The sequence below is a fragment of the Python bivittatus genome, unplaced genomic scaffold (assembly GCF_059951505.1).
Source record: "Python bivittatus isolate LINGU-HERP-01145 unplaced genomic scaffold, Pbiv_v1 ctg000960_np1212, whole genome shotgun sequence".
Lineage (NCBI taxonomy): Eukaryota > Metazoa > Chordata > Lepidosauria > Squamata > Pythonidae > Python > Python bivittatus.
The window spans coordinates 10,132,636-10,157,701 of NW_028277124.1; the positions used below are offsets into that span (position 1 = coordinate 10,132,636).

The 25,066-nt window shown below is 38.2% G+C and overlaps 1 protein-coding gene across 9 annotated transcripts in view; it reads left to right on the forward strand.

The window, feature by feature from the left end:
• The first annotated feature begins 9,493 nt into the window (after positions 1–9,493).
• The window catches only part of ARAP3 (ArfGAP with RhoGAP domain, ankyrin repeat and PH domain 3), an 83,532-nt gene continuing 67,959 nt past the window's right edge, over positions 9,494–25,066 (forward strand). For 7 of the 9 annotated variants that reach the window (XR_015794253.1, XM_088131587.1, XM_088131589.1 and 4 more), the window contains exons 1-3: positions 16,747–16,892; positions 20,584–21,638; positions 24,074–24,135. Coding sequence is in view for 8 of the 9 variants with exons in the window: in XM_088131587.1 (XP_087987713.1) it covers positions 20,626–21,638; positions 24,074–24,135 (1,075 nt within the window). In the remaining variant the exon portion in view is untranslated. Of the gene's footprint in view, positions 9,739–16,746; positions 16,893–20,583; positions 21,639–24,073; positions 24,136–25,066 lie in introns of those variants that run through there. The other 2 variants (XM_088131588.1, XM_088131593.1) reach the window with 2 other exon arrangements.

Below are 25,066 nucleotides of genomic sequence, written 5' to 3' on the forward strand. Positions count from 1 at the left end.
CAGGTCCTCCGTAGTGACCTTTAAAGAAATCTGAATGCAAATCCTTGCTTGTATAGGATGGCCCAGATTAGAAGACTGATCTCCAATGCTAATTATTTAGCCAACGTTTCAAGACTTTCTCATAGAACAGCATTCCTATTTGAGAGATTTGGTACAACTGCAAGCAGATTTCATGACACTCTTTCGCTGGTAAATTTTGTAACTGTTATTTGTCATGTTATTTCTGTAGTTGTTTTTTTATATTTTATCCATATATGGTTGTACTTACATTCAGTTCTCTGATCTATTTTTATGTATGTGTATTCTTGGTCTTTGTAGATGATGATGATGATGATGATGATGATGATGATGATGATGATGATGATGATGATAAATTTGTTCCTAATTCTATTGCTTTAATTGAACCACATGTTTGCCTTATAAAAAAATTAATCTCCTTTAGACCCAACAAGCCTTTCTCATGCTCAAACCGGCATTCATTTCTCAACCCATCCTCTATCATAAAGATCCCACATGGTCTCTGTAGTTCAAGCTGAAGTTTCTGATTTCATTCTGGGTGTTGTGCTTTAGAATTTGCCCAGAGTTTGATGACAGCTTGTTTACCTGAACATTGTTCTTGATTAGCTACTTCCATGTGAGCAAACTTATTATTCTTTTAACAAAATACTTTTGGCCAGTGTCAATCAGACTTCCAAGTCTGATTGTGTTGTACCTCCTCCTCCTTCTTATGGTTCAGTGAATTAGGGAGGCGTCTGCCTGAGCCAATTCCGACTATTATCTCATGCTGGACTTAAACAATGCTTCAGCTCCTTTTGCCTAGGCAACAGCCCTTGCTTATCTCGTCTTCTTTATTCTCTATTGAAATAATCTTTCATAAAAAAGATATGAAAGTTAAAATGGTGAAAAGAAAGTGCTCACTTGACCAGGTGCTGCAAAACCTGGGGATAGGTCTGTAAGCATTCCACATTCCTATGGTCTGTTTGAACCTCAATAGGTATTCTACACCTTTGAGACGTCACCAATATTGAAACATGTCTTTGCTGGCTGTAGAGAATAAGGAAGATCACCTTGACAAAATTATACCAGCTCCATTGACAAGGCGACAAGGCGGCAAGGGGCTGAAGCATTTTTTAAGTCCAGAACGAGATAACAAGCCCCATACTTACATCAGTTCAGTAGCCTGTCATCTGCAGCTTCCATCCATCCTGAAGATACAACCTACTTTCCACCATTCCCTCTTGGAATGCCTCCCTTTCCCCTTGCACACCTCTGCCCTATCACTTCTGTTGCTGGGGAAGGAAGGATTTGTGGTGGGACATGTTTTTCATTCTTAGTACAGGAGGGACAATTTAGAATTTTTGAAATTCTCCCTTCTGAGATCCCCTGTCAAGAGGAGGAAAGAGTTGAGAGAGTTAAAGGGGAGGAGGGGGAAAGACTTTGTCTACTCCAGTTGATGAAACAATAGAAATTGAAGGAAGGGCATAACATCCTCCAGCCTCTCATGACTTATCCATATTTCTTAGGATATGGAGTACAGACAGAATCTAATCACAAACTCTGGGACAAAGCCTTGATATTTTAATCCATGGTGACAGATGGGTCAACGTTTAGGTAGCCTCAGCACCCAGGAACTCTTATTTTCCTTTCAGTCCAACTTTCTTGGATATCACCAAGATCTTTTCTAAGAAAATGGCTATGGGGAATATCTCTCTCAACATGGCCTTCTCTGTTCTCAAAAGGCTAATAGAGACACATTGAAGCTGAGCTTCCATTCTTGCTGGAGTAACATTTCAAAATCATACACTAAGATCTACTGTTCAAGCCACCAACCAAAGGTAGGTGGAGTTCTAATACATCTCAATACCCTGTGGAATCAGTGTTGGTTTCCCTTCATCTTATAATGGAAGTATCCTGCAGTTCCACAGAATTTCTCTGTTGATTTACAAGTAGGAATAACAATACCTAAGGAGATGCCTCATATGCCTCACAAAGAGGTACAGCTTGTGAAACAGAAGAAGAAACAGCTTTTTTTTTCAGTCAATGCCCAAAAATAGCAAAATAAAATATAAGGATACAATAAGATCCATACAACTATATATACAGTAATAAAATATAACATAGAATTACAAGCATTAACTCTATAAAATCAATAAGACTAATCTAAGTAACTAAGAGAAATCTATTGTCCTAATATGTTAAAACTAATGTTTATATTAAGATGCAATAAAAAATCAAATATGAATACTTCGTTACAGTTAGAAATCAACTAATTAACCAAAATACAGAATAATAAAACAATATAAAATGCTAGGGTATTATGATGTTGCAAATTGTCATGCACTTATTCCCTTTCAATATCTGCAGGCAATATAATAGTATAGCAACATTCTATGTTGAGAGACTATCAATTTGTCAGATAACTACTATTAGTTCCTCCTCCTCCTCCTCCTCCTCCTCCTCCTCCTCCTCCTCCTCCTCCTCCTCCTCCTTCTTCATGACAGGGGGAATTGCTAACACTTTGGAAGATTGACTCCAGATTCAGAAGGATCTTCACAGACTTGAGCATTGGGCCAACAAGATGCAGTTCAGTGGAGAGAAAAGTAAGGTCCTGCACTTAGGCAGGAAAAACCAGATGCACAGGTACAGGATAGGCAGTACCTGCTCAACAGTAGTGCCTATGAGAGGATCTAGGCATCCTAGTGGACCACTGCTTAAACATGAGTCAGCAGTGTGCTGCAGCTGCCAAAAAAGCCAACACAGTCCTGGGCTGCATCAACAGAGGGATAGTATCAAGATCAAGGGAAGTGATACACTACACTGATGAGGCCAGATCTGGAGTACTGTGTCCGGTTCTGGTCACCACAATACAAAAAAGATGCTGAAGCACTAGAAAGAGTGCAGAGATGAGCAACAAGGATGATAAGGGGTCTGGAGGCTAAATCCTATGAAGAATGGCTGAGGGAACTGGATATGTTTAGCTTAACCAAGAGAAGACTGAGGGGAGACATGATAGTACTTGAAGGGCTACCACAGGGAAGAGGACATTGATTTATTCCCCATAGCACCTGAGGGTAGGACAAGAAGCAATGGGTGGAAGCTCATCAGAGGGAGATCCAGCTTGGAAATAAGGAGTAATTTCCTGACAGCTAGAACTATTAAGCAGTGGAACAGCTTGCTTCCTGGAGTTGTGGGTACTCCATTTCTGGAGGCTTTCAAAAAACAATTGGACAACCATTTGTCTGAGATGGTATGAGGACTCTTGCCTTGGGGTGGGGTTAGACTAGAAGACCTCCAAGGTCCCTTCCAACCCTATGATTCTATGATCCTCCTCTTCCTCCTCCTCTTCCTCCTCCTTCTTTGTATGACCTGGATAATTTGCTATTAATGGTACAAAATATCATGTGAATATCATAAATATCCTGATAAAAGGGACAGTATAAAAGAAAATGAGCAGTGGTTCACTCTATACTGACAAAGCCATGTAGATTCATTGTACAGAAATTCTGTTCATTGTACAGAAGTTTCTTATACCTTCCTTCCAAGGCAGTTGTAGACAAAACATTAAATAATGCCTGCCATATTTGGATATTGTATTTCAGTCTGCTTGAAGTATCTGGCTGGACTAAAGCTAGTGGGTTGAGCACCCAGATTTAACCCTACTGACCCACAGGATTGAGCTTCCTGTCTTTCTATATCTATTATTCTCTGCTTTATCTTGGCTTTGGCTTGATCATAACCTAAGGCTAGTATGGCTTCCAGAGAGTAACCACAATGATTCAATATATGTAAGATGGAGCTTCTCAATTTGCTGATAAATTTATCAGAGGATATTGGAGGACCAGACCACTAGTGTAGAAGCCTGTTTTTAACCAATAGTTCAGGGTATTGAGCTGCATCATTGTATCAATTTTGAGTACACCAGTCTCCATCTGGAGAATAAAACAGAGTTCACTTTATGGTACTGAAAGAAATTTCTCAAAAATTTAGATTGTAGGGATTCCAACGATGTTTTAAATAGGATCCTATCTGTGTACCATACAGAAGTTCTACTAGGGCTTTAGCAATAAATAATTTAATTGCACCTGGAATATATAATGCTCCCCAAGATCTATAAAAGCCTTGAAGTTGATCTCTCTACATTCTGTAGGGTGTATTCTAAATGTGCATTCTGGCTTCCTGTGCCTCGAAATATTACTCCTAGGTACATAAATAGTTTGATCCATTACAGCTCAAGCCCATTTAGTATTCACCTATGGGCTTTAGGGTGCTTTGCAAAAATTATAACCTTGGTCTTGTCATAACTGATCTCACAAACTTCCTCTGAGCAGTATTCCACAAAGGACTACAATGCCCTTCTCAGATCAACTTGTGTTAACGCCAATTCCACTACATCATCTGCATACGGGAGGGTTGAAACATGTTTATGTGCCAGTTTTGATGGATGATGTGCCAATGTACTGTATCTAAGGCTGATGTCAAGGGATTTATATAATAACTGAGCAATATAGGAGCCAGGATACAATCGCTCTGGAGACAATAGGCAAATGAAAGTTGGAGTAGGCCTTGCAATGGTAATATTTGCTTCAGTGAGAACTAAGAAACATTTTGCCCCTTCTAAGGAGGGGTAAAACCTTATAAATCCTTTCTGTTTTCTATTTGTATTAGTAGGATAATCTCTGAAGCATGATAATTTATTTACAAGATAGACTGAAGATCTATATAGAAATTTTGCAATTTGCCATAACACATGTCATTTTTGAGAGAATACAGAGTGGAGGGAATGAGAGTAGATAGGACATACAGTAGTGTGTGTGTGTATGCATGTGCACACACATGTATCAAGAGAGGCCATATGGAAGGAAAGTCTGAAGTGAAAGTGATAAAGGGTGAGCATACATGAAGTATGGGTGGGAGAGTCCATGAGTGAATAGTATCGGAGGAAAGAGGGCAAGCTTGCCCAATGTCTTGGAAAAGCCAAGCATATTATTTCTTTTCATCCTGTACTACATGTCGTAGATATCCTCCAACATTTCCATCCCAACATTTTTCTTTCTGTACCCATAATGCTGACACTTGTTTTGATCAGCGTTGCTCTTTTGCTGTCCCCATCTTTGATTTCTGCATTTAGGCATTGTAGAGAATAAGGAAGATGACCCTGTGGATGGATACACAGGAACCATTACCTAGGCAAAAGGGGCTGAAGTCTTTTTAAAATCCAGAGCAATGAGATAACATTCGGAAGCAGCTCAGGCAGATGCCTCCCTAATTCACTGAAGTATAAGGAGGAGGAAGAGGTGCTGGCTGAGGGGGGACTTGAGAGGGTGTAAGTGTTTGATTCAGTGGCTGCTGAATCTGTGGGTGCAGCACCCGGTGGGATCTTATTCACCTGTGCTGTGGACCGTGGCTCTGAGACCATGACAGGTCTGGTCTACCTAGGGAGGGCTGACAGTCACCACTGAAGCTTCATCTGTCTCTCCCTCTGCACCTCATATTTGTTTTCTCATCTCCCTGCAGTCTGGTCAATCATTTGTCTCTTAGTTACTCCATTCCATTTTTTTCAGCCCCAGTCCTTACCTATCTTTCTTCAATCTTTAATCTTTTTCACTCTACATTCCCTCCCCCTTGGTATAGTACAAAGTTCATTTTGTCAATAGTAAACTCCTCACTCACCAACAGTCCTCATTCACCAACAGTAACTGGGACTGGGAACTCCATTCGTTAAGTGATGCAGTCGTAAGGTGCGACATCACATGATGATGCTGACTTGCAACAGCAGTTCTGGCAGTCCCAGTTGCCACTGTTAGGTGAATACCGCGCAGTTGCAGTATCCCACAGTTACATGATCACCATTTGCGACCTCCTCCTGGCTTCCTCTTTGACTTTGCTGTCAGAAGCCAGCAGTGAAGAGCACAAATGGCAATCACATGACTGTGGGATGCTGTGATGTCATAATTGCAAGCCAGTCACTGAGCACCCAAATTGCAATCACATGACCACAGGGACACTGTGATAGCTGCAACTTCGAGGAACCATCGTAAGTCCCTCTCGTTCAGCACTGTCATAACTTTGAACAGTCACTGAACAAGTTCAAGGACTGAACAAGGACTACCTGTACTGGAAAAGTTGACATTTACCATATAGTTCTAAATCACTCACACTTACCCATATTCTGGTAACATTTGTGACTATAATCATTGTATAATACAGTAATATGCTGCATGTATTTGTTGCAATTATTTGTATCCTTGCTCTCAAAACATAAATAGAAATACAATTAATTTAAATTAATTCAAATGAATGAAAAAATAATTGGGCTCCTTCTGTAGTGGTTGCCAGCACATTCCACAGAACCACAAAATATCTCTCAGAATATTCCTACCTCAAGAGCAATAAAAGGAAGCTGCGCTCCTAAAAAATTTACTTGGGAGTAAGTTACTGAGTTCAACATGGTTGTCACCAGAATAGATATAGGCTGTTTTCAAATGGGCAGAAGGTTCTGGACACACCAGAAACCTCACCATTTATTCTATATAAACACAATGGCCAGTAACATTCCCTATCTGTGGGAATTTTTGAGAGCATGCAAGTCTCAGTACAGGTAGTCCTCATTTAGCGACTACCTTGTTTAGCGACCATTCACAGTTATGACAGTGATGAAAAAGTAACTTTACAACCCATCCTCAAATTTACGACCTTTGCAGATCTGTAAAGCAAAGGAGAGCTGAAGTAAGATCAGAAACACAGCAGTTTCACTTAGTGACTGTTTCACTTAACAACCAGGTTGCCAGTTCCAATTGTGGTTGCTAAATGAGTATTCCTGTATTCATAACATCACTAGTCATCAGTGCAATTCTGTCCTTCTTCCCCCCCACCTTTCCTTCTGAAGCAGCCAATGGTCTGTTCTTCCTCCCTCTTCTCTTCAGCTCAGCACCTTGCTTGCTCAGTGCTAGAATAAAAGCTAAGAAGCAAATAGAAAGTAACAATATTCTCTCCCAGAAACCACTATTAAAAAGTCAGGCTACAAGGATTTTGTGACAGTATTCATTGGGGAATAAGCAAAACAAAAATATGCCTTGTTTTAGAGATCCAGTACGAAAGTCAACATCCAGGAAACTGGGTGGCCTGGGGATATGAGGAGCAGTTTCACTGAATACAGCTGGACAAATTTCCTGTTTGGCTTGTGACATGGGAGCCTCCCAGTTCCCTGGAAAGGAAACAGGAAGCTGCTGCTCTACTACAGATTAGTGAGGGATATGTACCACTCATTCCAATACCAGTGAGGAGCCGAGTTCTTGCACTTTCAAATTCAGATACAGTTTCATTCACTATCTTCTCTAGACCTCCTTTAAAGCTGCTGAGAGTGCAGGCTGCTGCTTCTGAGCATTCCTGCATGCCTATTCTTTGCTGACATGAAGGAAACTGAAGCAAAGGTTGTACTCCTTTCGTTTCGTTTTGTTTGTTTTGCACAACCACAGATTCGGTCTGAAGCATCCCCACACAGTTCAGAATTCAGCTGAGTGCTTCCCCATCCCCTGCCCCAACCAGCCTCTGCAGGAGGAAAAATTTAAAAATACTGTAGAGTTGATAGCTCAGCTCAAGGAATAGTAAAGTGCCTGGCCTGGATATGTTCCCTATAGAATGGTATAATACTCATATGATATTTTGTTTCTAAACATTTGCACTTTTATCTGAATGTATTTGAATATGGTGTTTTACCAGTTTGCCTTAATGAAATTTCTATAATCCCCAAACCAGGTAAAGATTATATATATTGTATAAACCAGAGAACTTTTAGTTTTATTTTTATCTTTAAAGATAAAAATGTATTGATATTTATTGATTTTAATTTCTTTGATTGTTGTGAGCTGCCCAGGATCATTGCGAGTTGGGCGGCATACAAGTTGTTGCTGCTGCTGCTGCTGCTGCTGCTGCTGTTGTTATTATCTCTGCATGTGAATGTTCAATCACATGTGAATGTTCAATCAGTATTATCCGGAATGCTTGCTAACTACAAGAAAAAAGTAACAAAATTGATTCACTCTCATGAAGCAGGATTAATTTAAGGACCTGACAATATGAGGATATTAATAAACCTTGACACTTTAAGTAGCATTAAAACAGATTATTATTATTATTATTATTATTATTATTATTATTATTATTATTATCTGCCTTTTTTATATATAACTCAAGGTGGTGAACATACATAATACTCCTGCCTATTTTTTCCCACAACAACAACCCTGTGAGGTGGATCATATTGTAATTATTTCATTGGATTCAGAGACCTGATAGAAGTTATGGCTTTGCCTATTTTTTTTATTCTTTCCTGCAGAATTTTTGAAATAGATCATAACTTTTCTCCTCCAAAAACATGTGTAAGGACTCATAGCATCTTAGTCAATCTCTTTTTATTGGACAGGGCACATGGCAGGGTTCTCCATTATTATTTTATTTATGTTTGGAAGCCATGACCACATTAGACAGAATAGTGATAATCATTATTTGACACATACAAGAAAACAGTATATAAAGTATTGTTTGTAGATGAGATGCTGATATTTATTAAGAAACTTAAATAGTTTATACTAAACTTAATAAAATGAATGAACAACTATGGAGCCCACTTTAGGTACAATATAAATCTGAACTGATGACTTTATGTGTTGCATAAATCAACTGTGGTCCTCTCCACAACTTATCTTAGACTGAAGGTTTCTGGAGATATATCTCAGATGATTAGACTAAATTGAAATATATTGTTATTACAATAGCAGCAAATTTGGATAGGCCTTATTTAAATTGAATCCTGCAGGCAAAATAATACTTTAAAAATGAATGTTTTGCTATCAGTATTTTTTACAGTATGTGGCATTCCTTTACATATTATTTAAATATATTTTCAGAAATGAATGCATCTTCAGAGATTTGGAGAAAAGTTTGGTCTGGTGGTTAAGGCACCAGCCTAGAAACCAGGAGACCATGAGTTCTAGTCCCACCTTAGGCATGAAAGCTGGCTGGGTGACTTTGGGCCAGTTACTCTCTCTCTCTCTCAGCCCCACTCACCTCACAGGGTTGTTGTTGTGGGGAAAACCGGAGGAGGAAGGAGTATTAAGTATGTTCGCTGCCTTGAGCTATTTATACAAATAATGCAGGATAAAAAAGATCTTTAAAAAACCCTTTGCCATTAATTTTATTCAAGAAATTTCAATTATTCAGTCTGTGATTCCTTAAATTTAATTTTTATCATACAGCTTTTATTTTATTTTATTTTGGTTAATGAAATTTGCTTTTATAGCAGTTGAAATAGAGAAATTAGTCCCTGTGGAAGAGCGAATGCACCACTTGGCATTTCGTTTCCCTCCAAGAATCCAGAGTTTTGGTGCTGCTTGGGAAGGGGGGTGAAAACAGCCCCTCCCTCTCCTTAGTTGGACAGTTTGTCCTATAAAATGGAACAGAAAACAAGCTTGAGTGTGGGTGTGGCAAGAAAGGAGCCAAGCCTGGCAGACAACGGAGAAGTGGGAAAGAGAAACCTCCAATACAAAGACAAGCACCTCAGCCGCAGTCTTTAGACAGCAAAAGAAAGCTGCATTCTTGGAGCTGCAAGACCGGCTGAGAGGCAGAGCTGAGAGACGGGGAGGAAAAGAGCCCCACCAGAGTCTGCAAACCCGAGCAAGCCCACTGCCTGAAGCAGCCCAGGTGCAGAGCTCCACAAACCAGCTCCAGAAAAAGAGGCCTGTGAGTGCCGAGGGGTGGGGGGAGAGAAAAGCCCATTCTCAAGTCTATGGAGGAGTGAAAAGGATTTTCACATGCAAATAAGCTGAGACTGGCTACGAGAGCTGAAGACCTGGGGGAGAAAGAAAAGACTTAAAGAGCTAAGAAATAGTTAATATAAGAAAACATAGTGCTACAAACATAGAGATAGGAACATAGAGATTGAATAAATTAGAAATAGTTGTAAATACATAGTAATAGGAAGACAGTAGAATAAAATAGGTAGCGTTAATAAAATAGGAAAATAAAAGCAAGCACAAAATTAACATTAAGGTTGTAAGGAATGGGATTTTGATTTTGTACAATAAAACAGTTTTTATGGAAAAAACAAATGCAGTATTTATGTCTGTGATCTGTACTATATTAAGAAAAACCGTAACAGTGCCCATTATACATTGGAGAGTGTTAAAATCTTATTATTTTTGTAAGTATGAAATCCGTACTTCTACTATATTAACTAATATGGAAGTGTGGCATGAACATCAACTCTGGTTTCATGCTTATAATGCTGAAATTTAATTAATGGGAGAATCCAACCTGGTTATGGCCAATAGCCCTAAAACTTTCAAAATTACCACTAGAAAATTTAACACAGTCTTTACAAAATAATAAGCATGTAACAGGTATTTGAAAATGGTTGGTGGAATATGCCAAATTAGATAATCAACAATATATAGAAACATGGAAGAAATTGTTGTAAAATACTTAAGAGAAAAGGAACATATTTAAGGTATGAAAGGTATATGAAAAAGGGATGTATAACCAAAGAAAATGCAAAATAGCTTCTAAAAACTCTTTCAGAAAGACTAAAACTCAGAATGAGCTAAGGCTTGCTAGAAATAGCAAAAATAACCAAAAAAGTGTTCTTTGTGCATATTAGAAATAAAAGGAAAGTACATAGATAGACAGAGAATCTTCATTGTGGTCATTGGCCAGCAAATTAAACAGTTGGCTTCTTAAAGAAATAAAAGCATGAGAAGCTATGGCACAGGAGAAAACATAAACATTGTCTAAAAAAAAAGTAAAAATGCCTAAAATCTAAAACATCAATAAGAATACATACAGCAATAATGCAGTGAGAACATGTAAGAGGATACTAAAAACAGAGCCTGGGTAACAAAATGGCTATAAAATACTTTAAACATAGCATACTGAAGTTCTACCTATTAAATATTGCATATATAGAACAGGAATGACAAAACCTTGTCACAGATAATAGCATTCACCCTAACAAATATCACCTGAGTAGTCTCCTTAGTATTTCCAGTAAACTATAGGAATGTTTCTTATTTTATAAGCTTCTTGATTGGTTAAAACAGGAAAAATTTGGCAATGAACAAGCAGGCATTAGGGAGGACAGATCAACCATGGATCAATATGCTGTCCTGCAGTTTTTGGGAGAGAAATACACACATTGTACACCTGCACGTTCTTAGATGTTACCTTTACTGATGTAAAGTCAACATTTGATTCTATATATAGAGTAAGGTTCTGGTGGAAGCTGTCACAATTATCCATAGACCAGAGGTTACTCTGCCTAATTAGGATGCTGTATAATAAAACTGTCATAAAAGTTCGATGTGGCAGTAATGGCCATTTTTCTGCAGATATCCCCATCTGGAAAGGAGTGAAACAGGGCTGTATCCTGGCCCTTCTTTTTAATCAGCGTTCCTCAACCTTGGCCACTTGAAGATGTGTGGACTTCAGCTTCCAGAATTCCCCAGCCAGCAAGGTTGAGAAACACTGTTTTTATATATGTCAATTCAATGGTCACCACCACAATTCAATGGAACAAGTACTTTCATTTGGTTGATGTCCTCAAACAGCCAGCCCAAAGGCTGACAAAATTCTTTCCTTATTATTGGACTTCTTAAAGAATAGTTTAAAAGGTTAGCTATCATTTTTTCTATGCTGAAAATGTAATAAATTTGAAGCAACTTTGGTGCACATGTTATGGGTGTGTCTACTCTTAATTTTTACTACTGGGATGAATCAACTCCCTGGAAGACAATTTAAGGTCAAAGAACTCAATGTTTTATTACAATATATCTCAGAAATTTGGAATTTTTCAATTACGAAAAGCTTTGGATATATTGAGCTTAGAATGTTGTGAAAAAGGTGATTACTTCTGGAAGAATGTTCATATTCCAAAGTTCAAAAGTTGATTTAATGAAATCTGTCCACTCTTAGCCTTTGAGTTAGCTCTATATCAGAGGAGAGGCAAGATAAGACAATATGATTCCACATAGTCTAAGTTTAATTCACTGTTTAAAAATTGAATTATAATGATGACATTGAAAATGTAATTAATTTCAATATTTGAATAGCCTAATATTTTATTAATGCTTTCTCTTTTTTCTTTTTTGTTTAAATCAAATCAACCCTTATTGCTGTCATTAACCAATATAAAGGACATATAACAATAGGCCTACATGAGACTAAAAGGGTTAAAATACATTACAGAGGGTCAGTATAAAACAGTAATTTTAACTAAGAGAAATAAAGATAAAAAGCTTTTAGGCCTTAGTAGACTTAAGGATAAAACTAAAAGGATTAAGGGGGAAGGTATAAAACAGAAATTTTAACTAAAATAATATTTTATGTTAAAAAGCTTAAGTTAAAATATGAGTGATTTTAGCTAATGAAAAAGTAAATCAGTCCTAAACTTAGTGTAGGAGTAAGCTATATCTCGTAGACCATAATCAAGCAGGTTTGGCTTGAAGTGTCATATTTAATATGTAGCCACACAGAACCTGGCCATATTGCATGTTGTCTCATGGTTGGTGTCAGACAGCAACAACTGTACATATTGTTAGATGGTAAGCAAAATAATTAGGGCTCTGCAGGGTTCCCTGTAAATTGACCATAGAGTAGGACATGCTCAACAGATTCTACCTCTCCTGCTTGGCAGGCAGGGGCATATCCATAATCCTCTGGCCTCTATTTTCCAGCAGTACAAAGGGAAGGTGTTGCATTGGGCTGGGGAGAAGGCCGTTCTCTGGCTCAGGACGTCAAATTGTATGAGGTGTACAGCTGGTGCCAGGAAGTCAGCTGTGAAGGATATTGCCCACATCAGTTTGTTGTTCTGTATCAAACGGGCTTAGATCTATTTTTCTAATTTTGTTGGTAAGTTTTTTCTTTTTCTAGGGTTTTTTTTCTCTTGATTTTCCATTCCTGAAGGATACTCCCACTTAGAGTGCATTGCAATAATCAAGTTCACCAATGGTTGTAGCCATTTCATTAGATCTAATTAAGCAAATACATTCCTTGCCACTGCTGCTATCTGAGAATCCAGAAACAGATAGATGTCAAAAGAGATTTTCTAATACAGACCTGCTCTTTCAGGCAGAGTCCAACCATATCCACAGCAGGCTGGACTCCAATCCCAGAGCCTGATTTCCCACTGTGCAACAGCACATCTATTTTGTCTGAATTTAATTTCAGCTTGTTCACCCTCATTAACCCTGTTACTGATCTCAGGTACTAGAAATCAATTGCTTTCTTGAGTTAGATGGTAAGGGATAGTACATCTGGATATCATCAGCATATTGTTGGCACGTCACTCCAAAGATCTAGACTTTTCTCAGTAGTTACACATAGATGATGAATAACATTGGAGATGAGCCAGAAATCTGTTGTACTTCGTAAAAAAATTCTTATGGCTTAGTAGTCATCCAGTATTACCTGACACTAAAGACCAGGATCATAGTTAAAAAAAAGTATCCATAATATCCAGTTCTGACAAATGGTGCAGAAGAACATATGTGCAAGAATATTAAAAAAACCTTCAAACATTCTAAGACAACTTGCAGGACCTTACTCTTCCCATCCAATTCCTGCATAGATCATCTACCAAAGTGCATAAAATTTCAGTTACATATCTAAAAGCCTCTCAGAAATTCTGTAGGTCCAAAAAATCATTAGCCATCATTAGTTGTAAGGCCATCATTTTCTCTATCATCTTAGCCAGAAATGGTGCATTTGAACCTGACTGAAATGTCAGATTTTCCAGGCCAAGGAAAGGTTTCTTCAATAATAATCTTATTCCTGTACACATTCCTCCTACAAGGAACATTAATTCACTTTCTTAAACATGGGATTCTATTGGCCAATTTAGTTGTCCAGGAAGGGAAAAAATCAAGTAAGCTTATCCCTTTCCAGACATCCTGTTTGCATCATTGCAAATAATAGTTATTTATTCATCAAACTCTGCCTGAGTCCAAATTAAGGTGGACCTGAGCAACTTTATCCACCAAGAATCTTACAAACTGCTCACAATGAGCCACTCTAGTTACTCCTCTCCAGCATCCTGGGGGAAGGACCCTTTCATAGCACCATCCTCTTTTGTGCGGAGAAGTAACCTCTCCATCACCACATAATAACATTCCAAGTAGACTTTAGTCCATGCCTGGTCCAATTTCCCTCAATAATTATTTCATTCCATTCTCTCCCTCCCCCATTTCCATTCATTCCTCTCTCAGCTGCCTATTAAATTAGGATCTGATTTAGCTCTAAGGAAGTGGAAGGAAGTGTTCAGGAATGGTAGCATCTACTGTCCCAATTCAACCAAAACTTCAACTGTGTTACAGATAGAGGCAAGAAACCCTGAAATACATTTAGGAAATAATTCAGATTGCTCAGGTGCCTGAAGAAGACCATTTTAAATAGTCCCCTATTTGTGCAGTCAGCAACCACCCTAAAGCTGACAGTGTAGTTACACAGAACTCTTCCACTCCCAGATCAGCAACTCCACTGGAAGAAACACCAAATGTTGAATAATGCACTACTGCATGTTGGGGATGAGATTGGTCCATGGAACCCTAACATTTCATTCCTATCACCATTTCTTTGAGAGTACGCAGTGAATTTAATAAGGCTTTGTTTTGAATAGATATGTGAACAATTATACTACACATCAGCTGGTATAATCACAGGCAATTCTTTTAAAATAAGCTCCTGTAATGTACACATTACCTTTTTCCTTAATAAGCAAATAATGGAACCTTTCTTCTTCATGTATGCTGCTGAAAAAGAATACCTCTAATCCCCAGTAGGGATAACACGTAGTAGCCACTACTCTAGATTACTTTCTACAGAATTCCTAATTTGTTCAGTGATTAGGTGAATTAGAAGATAGTGTAAGTAATGTAGGATGGCCTTGGAAGGGAAGAACTGTTAGGGGAGGTGAAATGGCAACTGAGTCCTGGGAAAGTAGAAAGCATGAGAAAAACTCAAAATAGCCTCAACTTGATTCTGTTTGGTCTAAGATGGGGTTGAGAGAAACTCTTAACAGGCTTTCAAGATTCTTTTATTATACCCTATAACAATAAAGTAGCATTCTTGGAATCCTTGTGGTGTCTTTCCAGAACTACTTTGAAGCTCTACAGCATTCCAGGGTAGAATCCAGCTAAAAGATTGGAGCCTTTCAGTGTGGAGGACAAATGTTCCTGGCACAGACTGACAGGGATACAGTGATCCTGCAGAACTCTGGCTAGGTGTTGGAGCAGAAAGTTGCTGAGAACTATGGTGAGGGGAAGAAACTTTGACAGCGTGTGCATTTTTATGCATAGGGCTGAGGTATTGTAACTATTAACAGGCAGCCTCAATATCCATATGACTAAAGTGGTGAGTTTTAGTTCAATGATAGTAATAGTGTAGGCCCTATCTATGTTATTTTCAGTGGGAAAAGAGGTGACCAGAAGTCCTAGTGTTCCCAATCATGGCACAGAGATCACTGTTTTAGGGCACAGATTTAAACAAAGCAAGAAAATTTACAAGTATCATAGCATTAAGCAAAACATGAAAGGCCTGAAGTTAATAAGTATAGATCTTGCCATAGTATGCAAGAGAAAATGAATCATAGAGTTTGAAGGTACCGTGGAGGTCATCTAGTTCAACCCCTACTTAGTGTAGAATCTTCTAAAGTATTTTGGACAGACGGCTATGCTGCCTCTGAAGACCTCCAATGAAGGCCATATTCCTGTCAGGAAATTCTTCCTAATATTTAATCAAAATCTATTTCCATATACTGTAGTTTCAACTCACTGGTTCTGGCCCTGCTGTCTTCCAACAAGTCTTCTCCCTCTTCTATATAACAGTCCCTTAGATATTTGAACACAGCTATCACAGTTCCCATCAGTTTCTCTTCTCTAGACTAAGCATAATCAGTTCCTCATAGGACTTGGTTTCCAGTCCCCCCACCATCTTGACAGCCTTCTCTGAATATGCTCTGTTTTGTTGATTTTCTTTTAATTTTTTAATTTTTAACTTATCAGATGTATATGGCTAACTCTGGACAGCCAACACAATAAAAACATCAATAATATAATAACATAAAAAGAAAGCAAAAAACATGGCCACCAAGGATAAACTAGTCAACAGCAAATTTGTACAATTCCTGAGCAAAACTACCTCCCAACCCCCATGCCTGAGAGAATCCCCATAGATTTGTAATCTACATTAATCAGAAGTTGTCATTTCCTCATTATGTACTCATGTTCCTTAGGTATGAAGATTTAACAGTCTTCACTGGCAGGATGATTAAAAGCTCTGTAGGACTAAAATAAATCTTTATTAGTTTTGTTTTGTTTCGTTACCCTAGCTATACAATTGATGGAGGTGGACAGGGCAGGAATAATGTTTGAAAATAAACTAAATAATACATTGTCTACAATGGGACCAACTCTTAACAAAAGAGTTTCCTGTTCTAAAAAATATAGTAGATCAATATAAGAAGAACTATCTTCAAAATTCTCATCTGCAATTTAAATCCTTACATTCAAAGCATAGAATTATCACCTCAATGAGGTATACAGTAACATGTACAAAGTACTTTCATATAGAGGATCATTGTCATATTCACAGTAAAGAGCTGAATAATTCTTGTTTGCAGGGTGGGAGAAAGCAACAGGAAGGAAACTTCTCTTGAACAATGGGAGGAAATGTAAGAATTGAGTTGGGGGGGGAGCAACAGCCAAGTAGTAGCAGGAGTTGCTTCATTTGTGGGAAGTTATCCGTTTCTGGACTGTTCTCCAAATAGGAATTTGAAGGATATCTTACAGCTCTTCTGTTGCATGATCAACTGTAAATACTATTAGTGAACAGCAGGATAAAGAAGGGTAAGTGTTGCATGTCAATATATCCAGATACATATCCAGATGACACACTCAAGATCCAGCTTTTCTGCATAGAGAAAAACAACGAGGTTTCCAGAACAGCAGGAAAGAAGTGGCAGGGATTATCAAGGCACCCTGATAAAGGATCATGGCTAGGAAACTGTTAAAAAGCTTCAAATCTTGTCATTACCATGATTCCACCATGTAATATTTTAATTGTTTGAATGGTCTGCCAGTATGGGTAGTCAGCATGACTAATGGTGAGCAAAGCTATTCACTGTAAATTTAGCTACAATTTACAAAATTAGTTTTATCTGTTCTGGGTTGCTGCACAGATAATCATGACCAGAACAAGAGCAAGAATTGAAAAATATTTAGGAAGATGGTAAAAGCACTTTTATTCTGTCAAGGATATAATTGTTAATTATTTTAATGTCTAATTTTAATTTTGGTTTTGATTTTTGTTGCATTAATTTTGTTTTGTCTCATAAACTGTATTTTTTATTGATGTAAGCTATCTTGATCACTGGAATAAACAGAAAGGTGGGGTATAAATTCAATAATAAATAAATAGCAGTATTCTCCCATAGGCTACCATGAGAAAAATATAGGAAACATTTGTTTCGTTTTTCAACAGAATGAGTTGTCATTGTTTACAAGGCAATGAAGATGTAGAAATAGTTACATAAATTCTGAGTTATGCTCCTTTAAAATCTGTTGAATAAAAAAAAAAGCCTGTTACCTTTGTGACAGAATGCAAGCCCCTTGTAAGGAACATTCATGCCAGATTTCTCAAAGACCAGTTTTCAGGTTTTGTACAAAAATAAATGGTATTTATAAGGAAAGATGATGCCCCTTCCTGAAGGTGATAGAGCTGATGGCTAGGTTTAAACTGGAAATTTTAAGTGATTAACTCATTGGACTTGTCCATAAAATAAATTAGTCACTAGCCTAAAGTTGCTCACAAAACAGTGGGGGACAGTGAGTGGAAGAAATGAAAAACCTAAGCTTTTGGGGACTTAGATGACCAATGATAGTCTGATCTGAAGGGTTACTAATTTTACAGCAATCTTGCCACCCACTACCCCAATGATATTTTATAGCAAGGTTACTATTCTTTGCAATATGCAGAAGCTCTATAGAAATAGTTTGGCATAGAAGTTTCATGGAGTTCAGAATAAAAACATTAAACAGGTTCACTTGTCTTGTCTTGGCCAAACTGATGCACAACAGTATTTAGGAGTATAGGAGTTGAAAAAGGATGGATAGAACTGTGCTTAAGCTGAAGTTAGACTTTTTCTTATCTCTTAGTTGCTCAAGCAACCTCTGGTGTAAGAAAGACATAATAAATTGCTGTAAATGTTTGTAATTATGTGATTTTATAGCCTGCCTTTCTACTCAGAGTACTCGAGTGAGTACTCATTAGTATATAGATTATAATTGTTACGTTATAAATAATATACTATAATATAAGAATTTGGGATGATTTGGCAAGGTATTAGGATTTTAAATGTTTGTTTGTTTCTAAACCATTTTATAGCCAAAGCTTCTGTGCCCTGGCTCAGAAAATGCCTGACCTTTGTACAAAATGGGGTCATTTAGGGCTAAGGCATTTAATTCACTCTTTCCCTGATTTAAGTCCCTCTCTTATGTGGTTGGGTAGTACCACAGTTCAGAAGGAGATTTTAGAAAAACATGGCACTTCTTTGAGAAAAAAAGGGGAGTACAGTGGAGAGAGAGAGAGAGAGAGAGAGATCCATATTTGTTATCATTACAATCATACTACACTGTCCTCCTGATTCTTTTTGAGTGATTTTGTGTGTGATATTGCTCTGTCTTGCAAATGACAAATTGATTCATTTATTCCTTTCATCATACCCATTCGGTTTAATCTTCTTTCAATCTGTTTTTGCATCTGTCTGCCCCTCTCATTCCCTACATTTCTTCCTCTCTGTCTTTTCACAATGTATATATCACACTGTTATCTTTTAGTTTTTTTCACTTACACTAATTTTTATGTAAAGTCCTCACTCCCAAGCATAATTTTTAATTGGTTTTTTTTTAATTGTATAAGTTGTATAAAATTTTAAATAAAACAGAAGGGGATCTTTTCCTTATATGTATTATTTGCCCCCATCTTATTTTACCGCTACTGATGTACATATGAGTATATCAGAGAGGATGAAGAAAATGGTTCAACAAATGTATTGGGAACTTTGAGAATGTTGGGCATATACTCCACACAATTCTATTAAATTTGGCATGCTTTATCCCTTCATAATGGTCCAATTTACATGCAGTTTTTGTCCCATTTGAATAAAAAATAAAAATGATACATATAAATGATATGCATGTATATTTTTCCGATGATAGATAATAGAGGATGGAACTCCCTTTTCCCAATTCCTGCTCCAGAATCAGGACTAGTCAGAATAGGCTACTCCATTGACAGAAGTAGGGTTGAACTACTTCTGGCACTAAAGATCCAGCCATGAAGCCGTTTGGGTGGGCTTTACAGAGCCTGAGCATGTATGATCTGAAGCAGAGAAAAGGCAAATAGGAAAAGTGTTAAGTAATACTTTCGTTCTATTTTCTTTTTCCAATCTTTATTATTAACCCCTGGAAAATAGTTAACTGCATGATTTTTGTTGCATGTGATGTTTAGTTAGGTTGGGCTCGGTGATCTGAGGGATCTCTCCTTTCCATAAATCATGACCAAGTTTGTAATTTCCCACCTTCTGCAAAATACCATGTGATGACATAACAGTAATCCACAAAGAAAAGATAAAAAGACAATTATGATGGCCAAGAAAGAAACTTTTTCCCTAAATGTATTGATTGATAATGAATATGCATGGCCCAGGGAGGAGACTTGCTAGCTCCACATTTTAATTAAGTATAAACAAATATATGCAAATGAGGGAAATTAGGGTAGGGTTGGTTTTAGAGTTTGGTGACTCTATCAACCTAAACAAATGTATTGAGAAAAACTGTTCCATACAAAAGCTTGTGCTGGTGATGCAATGGGAGTAGGAGACATTTTTACTCTGTCTGGGAGCCTGTGTTATTTGCTGATTGTGCTAAATGTGTATAGGAGTTTCTGCTATGTATGATACACTGTGAATTGCCTCATCTCATGACCTCAGCAAGTTGTAACATAGGTCATACTATCTTTCCAATTACAAACTCTTCCTCCTATTTTTCTCACTTACTCTTACCTTACTCTTGGAGAATCTTGCATTTTTTAAATAGATCTATGTTTCTTCTTCAGAGGATGGGATTCTGAATGTTCCACCCACACTCCTGTGGAAAACCAGAAAGGAGATTCTTTCTCAGTTTCACTGCAGAGTAGATGGCTAAAAGTGCTCTATACAGTTAGTTAGCCCTCTTTTCCTTAGGAAGGAAGGTCCCTATTGAGGACAGTGTTCAAAGGTTTTTTCCCCCTAGGAATCCTTTGTCACAAACAGAATATTAGCCATGATAACTAGGTTGATTTCAGGGAACAGCAATTTGAACTCTTTATTTGAACTGAGCATATATCTATTTTTCCCAGCCAACTGGAGCCAAAGATGAGAATTCAGGCTAGAGAATTTAATGTATTTATTACTGTTCACTGCTCCCTGATTTAGTATAGATTACATTGCTCTTGCAATTTTTCAGTACCAAGTTTTTCACTGTTTCTTTTGTCCCACAGATTGTAGGCTGAGAAGTTCACTTCCTTCCTTGCTAAACTGACATGCATTCTTTGTGCCACATGGACTCTGATATTGCAGACTGGCTTGCCATCATTCATCTGGAAAGCTATCAAGATACCTTCAAGCAACACGGATATGTCTTGGTGAGAGATGTGATCTCTCTCACTAAGGAAGACCTACAGAAGCTTGGCATCACTGCTACTGGCCACTCCAAAAGGATTCTGAATTTAGTACAACAAACTTGTCCTTTTGTGGAGAACAAAAGTGAGCATATGGCAGAAGATTCCCATTCTGGGCCAGGTGAATGTACATATTCTCTGGATAGACCTGTGATAAAGAATGAAGAAATCTTGGCAAAAACTATTTCTGACTCTGAGGCTGACCATGATTCAACCAGTCACCTACAACATTCACTTCTGAATGAAGAGTCTACTTACCCTGTAGCAAAGCCAGTACCGAAACCCAGAACTGTATTCCCACATGATCACAGGGCAGCCAAACTACAGCCAATCTCATTGTCAATATTGCTACCTGTTCATAAACCCACTTTTTGTTCTGAAAAACCTCAAGGAGCATGTAATATTCAAGAGGGATTTTACCAAGAAAAATGTACCACAAATGCTCAGAAGCTTGAGATAACTTCAAAAGACCAAGTCCCTACTCTAGCTTCTCAGAGTAGGCCAATAGAGAATAAATCTGAAACTGTTATTCAGCCCTTTCTTCACATGAATGAAATGAGTAGTGAAAGCAAGAGTTTGTCTAAAACGTCCTTTCCTCCTACCCCCAAATGTTCCAGCTGTAAGAGCCAGTCTATGGATACCAATCCAACCCCATCCATTTCAACTGCTAAGAAAATAAAGGCAGAAACTGTGTTAATCCCTTCTGTCCTCATCCAGTCAGCCTCCTCAGAGGATAAGAAAGAGATGGTATCTGATGTTACTTTGCCCTTGCCAGCTAAAAGAGTAGAAATGAAGGAGAGCTTTAGAAGTGTAACTAGCACAAAGCATTCTGAAATAGTCCTGCAAAATGGAAATTTTAACATGGAGAAGGCTGGGTAAGTATACATGCTCTTCCTAGCAGTATAGTTTACTCCTTTCAAAAAGTCAGTTAGAAAGGCCTCATCTAGAGTAGGAAGATTATGGAAGACTGTGTGTGTGTGTGTGTACACACACATATATATATGGACACATGCATATACACACCAACTACTACTAGTAATAATAAAGGAAGTGGGTACTCTGGCTATCGAAATTTGAGGTAGTTTTTCTACTTTTGCATTCTACTTTCTTTGGATTATTGATTGGATCCCTGTTCAACCTTGAAGACAACTGGGCTTCAGAATTTCATAGGTTTAGGACAGAGATGCATAATCTAATTCCTCAAAGCCTTCAGAGCTCCCCCAATAGTTACTGCCAAATTTTTATTGTGACAGAAGGGAAAAATACATTGGAAATAATCCAATTAATTTGATTCAAATAATATTAATTACATTTACACTGAATCAAATACATTCTTTATTCTGATACCATTTACTATTTTATCCTAATTTCTTTTTTAATGTGTCTTCTTTCCTATATTCCATATAAATGCCAAATGCATCCTTTAATCTTAAAAAATGTTTTGTTTCTCTGGCCAAGGGCTTAAAAGGCTGGTCAGCAGCAAAGGCTTTTTCATATTTTGAGAATAAGAGCTTCCACAGCTAATAAGCAACAATCTGGAACTGTAACACCTAGCATACATGGAATGTTGGCTTCATTTAGGCTTATGGTTAGGCAGTATGATAACATGGAACCTCAGTTAGTTTGCATCCTAACTATAGAGGTGGCTGATATTTTGCATAAGGATTTATACCAGGAGAATTGTAGGGATCAGTATTAGATGGCTATATTATGAATGATGTCTTAGGGCTCATTCTCACATTCCCCAAACTGCATCTTGAAAGATGGCTTGCTGAACGTGAGGACACATCCTCATGTTGCTGCCTTTGTCTGAGGTTGCTTAATTTTGTATTTAGCCAATATGGTGATAGTGTTTTACATCTCCTGATAAAAATCTTGCTGCATGCCCAAATTCTTTGGTGATTATGCAGTCATGGGCTAAGATCTGCTAGAAACTATTGGCCACTTCTGGCTGCAGCATACAACTCCATTCCAGTTGCTGGCCACTGCCTTCTGTGGCCATTTTGTTTTGTGCTGCTCCTAGACTAACATGACACCTAGCTTCCTCAGGCAGCTGTTTACATAGTACCTGGCCAGTGCTTTCCAAAGTGCAAGCCTGGTTTTATGCAGGCTTCTTATTAACACTTATTCACTGCTCTAGTGAAACAGCATAGACCTTTTTCAAAGCATGTGTTCAGTGGTCCTGTGAGAGAATACTAGATCTCTCTTTTAAAAAAAAACAACTATAAATTAGCTTTCCAGACATTGATCTCACTGGGAAAGAAAGCATGATTCTGTTGCTAATCATGATTATGTACTTGCCATTGCTATCCAGCTGTTTTTTTATATCTTTGGTGGTGGGGATGTTCCTTCTCTGCCATCATTTTGCTTATTCAGTTCCCTCTCCAATGCCTTCTCCCATATGACTCACCATTCCAATGAAGCAGCAGCAGCGGAATTGCTAAAAAAATAACATCAAGTTCACTCCATTGCTTCAGCTGCATGCTCTTGACCTTAATAGCAGCTTTTGAAAAAGGGTACCTGGGTCATGGAGTGAAGTGGAAGAGAATTCAGGTGGCCCTCTCCCTGTGTTGTCTCTTGTTTCATCCTGTGCCTATCCACCATATCACCAACCTATCAGCTTGGTTTTGTTTTAGGACAACTGTCTACTGCTCTCCTGGAATAATGCTAGATATGTGTTCAGAACCAGCCCAAGTAAAAACCCACTACCATGGAGTACCTCTGTGCCAATAGCATATCCTTGGACAACTTGAAAGCTGGCATAGGACATTTGTTTTGCTTTCAGTATGATGGAGAAATGGTCAACACAGCTATAATAGCTTCTATTGAAAGAAGAGTCCCTGATCTCTGATTCTCAGGTTTCCATTATCAATCGCACCACAATGTTAAGGAGAGTAATTGCTGATTGTTTTTCCCACCCAGCAGGTAGCAGTAGGAATGCTGGTGGGAGGAGAAACAAAAGCATCAGTCACTGACCTTATCTTGTCTCACATTAAAACTGTAAGTATAGTATCACTTGTTACTGAATCAGAATGGATTACCTATTGGCACAGAGTAAATTATGTAAGGATTTTTTGTGCTGCCTCAGACTGGAGGACAGTGTGTTAAAGCAGCTGTCTGGATAAGCCCATAGTGTGGTGCCTGGATTTAAATTTAGGATTTAAAATTTAGTTCATGCTGCAGGAAGCCAGAAAGCCTGAGCTAGCTAAGACTGCTTTTCAGAAATATGGTTCTTCTATGAATATATCTCCAATAGTAGAAAACAGGATGACTATAAATCTAAAATAAAATCTTCTCTCCCTTTTCATAGTTCTCTTGGACAGTTCAGCTTGGTTACACAACATTCACCTGAAGGACTTAGTAGCAATTCAAGTGAGTGAAGCCTGTGGTTCTCTTGGATGCTGATGGGAAGGGGCAGGATGAGGTAGATTTTTCACCTAAGATTGTAAACTCTAGTGCCCTGCTTCTTGTTTTTCCTTAGCTGATATAACACAAAAGTAGCTAAAGGCATGGGATCAGATAGAAAAGGGTGGCTTGTAATTCTTCTAAAACTAGAAGCAACTGGGTGAAGAAACCCTGTTGTAGATATTCCTCCGTACCCCTTATGGACTCAGTAAAACAGAGGTAGCTTGGAACTTGAATAATGCCAACAACTATGCTCCCATAACAAAACATTACAGAAGCATAGAGGTTATATCAAGTCCAACCCACTGCTCAGTGCAGGTATGCAGATGAAAGTACCCCTAAGAGAGAATTACAGTACCTAGCCTCTGCTTGAACATACAGGTAGTCCTCAGGTATGACAGCAGTTGGGACTGGAATTGTCGCTAAGCAACATGGTTGTAAAGTGCAATGGGATGTGATCACATTGCTTAGTGACGGCAATTCTAGTAGTCATGGTTGCCGTCGATAAGCAAATATAGTGCAGGTCATTAAGTGAAGAACTCACATGACCATGACTTCCGAGTTCCTGCTGGCTTCCTCATTGACTTTGTGGGAAACCGGCAGGGAACTTTGGAAGTCGCAATCACGTGACCACAGCTCACTGCAACAACATAATCGCGAGCCAGGTGCCAAGTGCCCAAATCATGATCACATGACTGCAGGAACATTGAGATGGCTGGAACTCCAAGAACCCATCATAAGTCCCATTGTTCAGCGCCATCACAAGTTTGAACAATCACTGAATGAGTGATCATAACCCAAGGACCACCTGTATAGAGCAAAGAGGAGTCCACCACTTCTTTGATTAATTGGTTACACTATTTTACTATTAGGATTTTTTTTTCTAAAATTCAGTTGT